Source organism: Nestor notabilis, unplaced genomic scaffold (genome assembly GCF_000696875.1).
Source record: "Nestor notabilis isolate BGI_N333 unplaced genomic scaffold, ASM69687v1 scaffold118, whole genome shotgun sequence".
In the NCBI taxonomy this organism is placed as follows: domain Eukaryota; kingdom Metazoa; phylum Chordata; class Aves; order Psittaciformes; family Psittacidae; genus Nestor; species Nestor notabilis.
Genome location: NW_009940316.1, coordinates 74,971 through 78,529, shown reverse-complemented (window position 1 = coordinate 78,529; position 3,559 = coordinate 74,971). Strand labels below are relative to the sequence as shown.

The 3,559-nt window shown below is 44.0% G+C and overlaps 1 protein-coding gene across 1 annotated transcript; it reads left to right on the top strand.

Annotated features, from left to right (window-relative positions):
* The first annotated feature begins 1,683 nt into the window (after positions 1-1,683).
* SSTR5 (somatostatin receptor 5) lies at positions 1,684-2,796 on the top strand. The gene has a single exon (XM_010020267.1). The coding sequence runs from the start codon at positions 1,684-1,686 to the stop codon at positions 2,794-2,796; it is 1,113 nt and encodes a 370-aa protein (XP_010018569.1).
* Positions 2,797-3,559: the final 763 nt, after the last annotated feature.

Here is a 3,559-nt window from a genome sequence, read left to right as displayed (position 1 = left end):
GCAGTGGGTGGCTGGAAGAGCTTGAGGCTCTTTGCAAGCAGGCATTTTGTGCTGTAGGTTATCTTCAGGGTGAGAAGAAACTTGACAGTATCCAAATGAAAGAACTCCTCTTCCTCACTTTCCTGCCCCTTTCTCATCTCCACCTTCAAGCCGGCATTTGTTTTGAGCTTTGGCAGCTCTCTCAGCTTTTCCATCCCAGCCACCCTGGATTTCTGATTTCTCTGGTACATCTCCTCCCAACCACGGAGTTACATGTGAGACACCTACTTCCCATCTGCACATTTCCAAATCAGAACAGCATATTTATGATTACTACTGGTAGCTGGAGGGACTTCTACTCTCACCCACTGCAGTTTTTCTCACCCGAAGAGAAAGCACAGTAACCAGCCCGTGGAGGTGTTTGCATTCCTCCTGGAAACAAGAAGTCTTACATGATGCAGCATCTTGCTTGTGCTTCAAAGGCATGGGTGCAGTGTGGGCTGGGTGAGTTGGAATCCAGACACATGCCCCCAGATCATCATGGAAACATAACTATCAAGTGATAGGAATAAAAGTTGCTGGGCATAGAACCATTTCTATGATCCTGCTTGAGCACCTTCACCGTGGTCTTCTGGCCAGACTTGGGAAAGATCTCAGGCCAGATTGGTGTTTTCAATCTCCACTCTTTTACAGCAGATGCTTTCAACTTTTCATAGCAGAAAGCTTTGTAAACACCTACTTACACCACGTCGAGACAAAGAATGTAAAATTATTCCTGTGAATCAAGCATGCCACAGAAACAGAGTGCTGTAAATTTTCAACCATCTCGGATTGTCTAATAAAACATATTCTATCACCAAATCTGCTCACCTCTCTGTGTCCTGAAGCTGCCCGCTCTGGTCTGGATTTCTTGAAGACGAAAGGTGTTCCTTAGACAAAAAGTACACTTCAGGGTGAGAGGAGAGTGATTCAGAAACACTAGCAGAAGAACAGTCTTGAGAGGTGGAAAAGAAACAGCTTGTTCCTTTCCACTGCAGTCTTCACAGCTGCGTGCCCATGGCCTGACCTGATGGAGAAGTGTTCCCAGACATGGTCCTTTCAATTTTGGAGTTCACTGGTGCTTTTTATTAGGGTTATGGAGGGGTTTGTTTCCTCACCTACACAGCTGCCAATGTTCCCTGGGGGTTCTCAATCAGTTCTGCCAGGCAGTTAAGTGGTATTTGAATATATCAAACTGAGACTGTTTCTATGTAAACAGGGAGACCTGTGAAACATCTCAGTGGAGCTTCAGATATGAAGAGCCGGGAACTATCTTTGGGTTTGGGTTCTGGCTTTCCTGGCAGGGTGCATGCTGTGTTACAGCCCCCCATCTTCACAGTTACATCCAGCCCTGACCCCACTGCATGCAGCTTGTGAAAAGTAGACACCACCATATCCTGGGATGAGCACTGGGGCTTTCTTGTGTAATTCCTTTTTCAGGCATTGATCTCATGACATGTGCCAACTGCATCATTCAAACACGAGTTCAGACTTCAGTTAGAAAGTTAAATTATGTCTGTCTTAATGTAAGAACTTAGTCTACTTGGAATTCACTCTTTCTCTCTTTTTCTTCCTCTTTCCTTTTTATTTTTCTTTCTAGGAACAAGATGTCCATGAAGTTTAATCTCTCTTAGCCTTAAAAGAGAAAACTGAGGAGTAAAAATTATGGATCCTTTATACTTTTCCAACACGGTTAGCACAGAAGCTAGTTCCAGCGATGTGAATTCCTCCCTGCTGGCCAATGTGACAGAGAATGGGACGCTCCCGGAGCAGCCTTCGTTCAAATACATCCACAAAGTCCTGATTCCCATCTGTTACCTCCTTGTATGTGCAGTTGGACTCAGTGGCAACACGTTGGTCATTTATGTGGTTTTGCGCTATGCCAAGATGAAAACTGTCACCAACATATACATCTTGAATTTAGCTGTTGCTGATGTACTCTTCATGCTGGGTTTGCCCTTCCTGGCTACCCAAAATGCCATCTCCTATTGGCCCTTTGGCTCCTTTTTGTGCAGACTGGTGATGACTGTAGATGGTATTAACCAATTCACTAGTATATTTTGTTTGACTGTGATGAGCATGGACCGCTATCTGGCAGTAGTTCATCCCATCAAATCAACCAAGTGGAGACGTCCCAGGGTGGCCAAGCTCATCAGTGTGACTGTCTGGACATTCTCATTCTTGGTGGTGCTTCCAGTCATCATCTTTTCGGATGTGCAGGAAGACTTTCACACCTGCAACATGAACTGGCCAGAGCCTGTCAACATCTGGTCAGCAGCGTTCATCATTTACACATCAGTCCTTGGTTTCTTTGGTCCTTTGTTGGTGATCTGTCTCTGCTACTTGCTGATCGTGATTAAAGTCAAGTCTTCAGGCATCCGAGTTGGGTCTACGAGGCGCAGGAGATCAGAGAGGAAGGTGACCAGGATGGTGGTGATCATTGTGGTGGTCTTTGTGTTTTGCTGGCTCCCGTTTTACATGATGAACATTGTCAATTTGATATTTATACTGCCAGAAGACCCCGTGTTGGTGGGGGTGTACTTCTTCGTGGTGGTGCTGTCCTATGCAAACAGCTGTGCCAACCCCATTCTCTATGGATTTCTTTCTGACAACTTCAAGCAGAGTTTTCAGAAAGTCCTTTGCCTCCGCAAGGGCAATGGTGTAGAGGATGGTGACCCCATTGAACACAGGCAAGAGAACAGCAGCCGCTTGCAGGAATCAATGTTAACCCAGAGAAATATTGAATTCAATGGACATATGCAGACTAGCAAGGTCTAAGGGCATGGTTGGGTACTGAGAAGCACTTCTAAACCTGGAGAACTTGTGGACTGAAAGGAAAGATGAATACATAGCAAAGCTAAAACGTGGAGACCCACAAGCTCAAATGAATGTACATAGACTTCTCTCCCTTTGCCAGCTAAGAGTGTTATGGGCTGTCCTGGGCTGTGTGAAACTCTTATGGTGTTCTAGCTAAGGCAGATGTGTGTTACCACTTTCTGTACTCTAGAGAACTGATATAGTGGTACACGCTTTCAGCTCTCTACTGCTTTAGCGATGCAAAAGAACACTAAACCTGTTTTAACTACCTTGTTAAGCCGAGTTTATGGCTAGTTTGCACTGTTGCTATCAGCTCAAAGCAGAAAACAGCTCAGATAATATCTTTGAAAGTCTTCAAGGGGATCTCTTAAAAGAAAAACACTATTTCTTAAGAGGAAGTTTCGTACAAAAAAGGCCACAGCACTGATCTTGAAATTGTGTAGGAGCCATGGTTATAAAGTGCTGTGTCAGACACTCACATTGTTTGACTGTCTTTAACTCATGTAAGAGACTCATAGCGTTCAGGAATCTTTCAAACACAAGAAAAAAGAATATAAAAGCAAGACTAGGAAAACACTGTTGGAAGGATTCCATGTATTCATAATACTGTCACAACCAAACTGCATATAAAATGTAATGTGACCACTTTATTAGTATGTAAGTGACGATGATTGTGAAGTCCTGGAAAGCTGTTGTGTATATATTTATTGGTTCTGAATGTAAG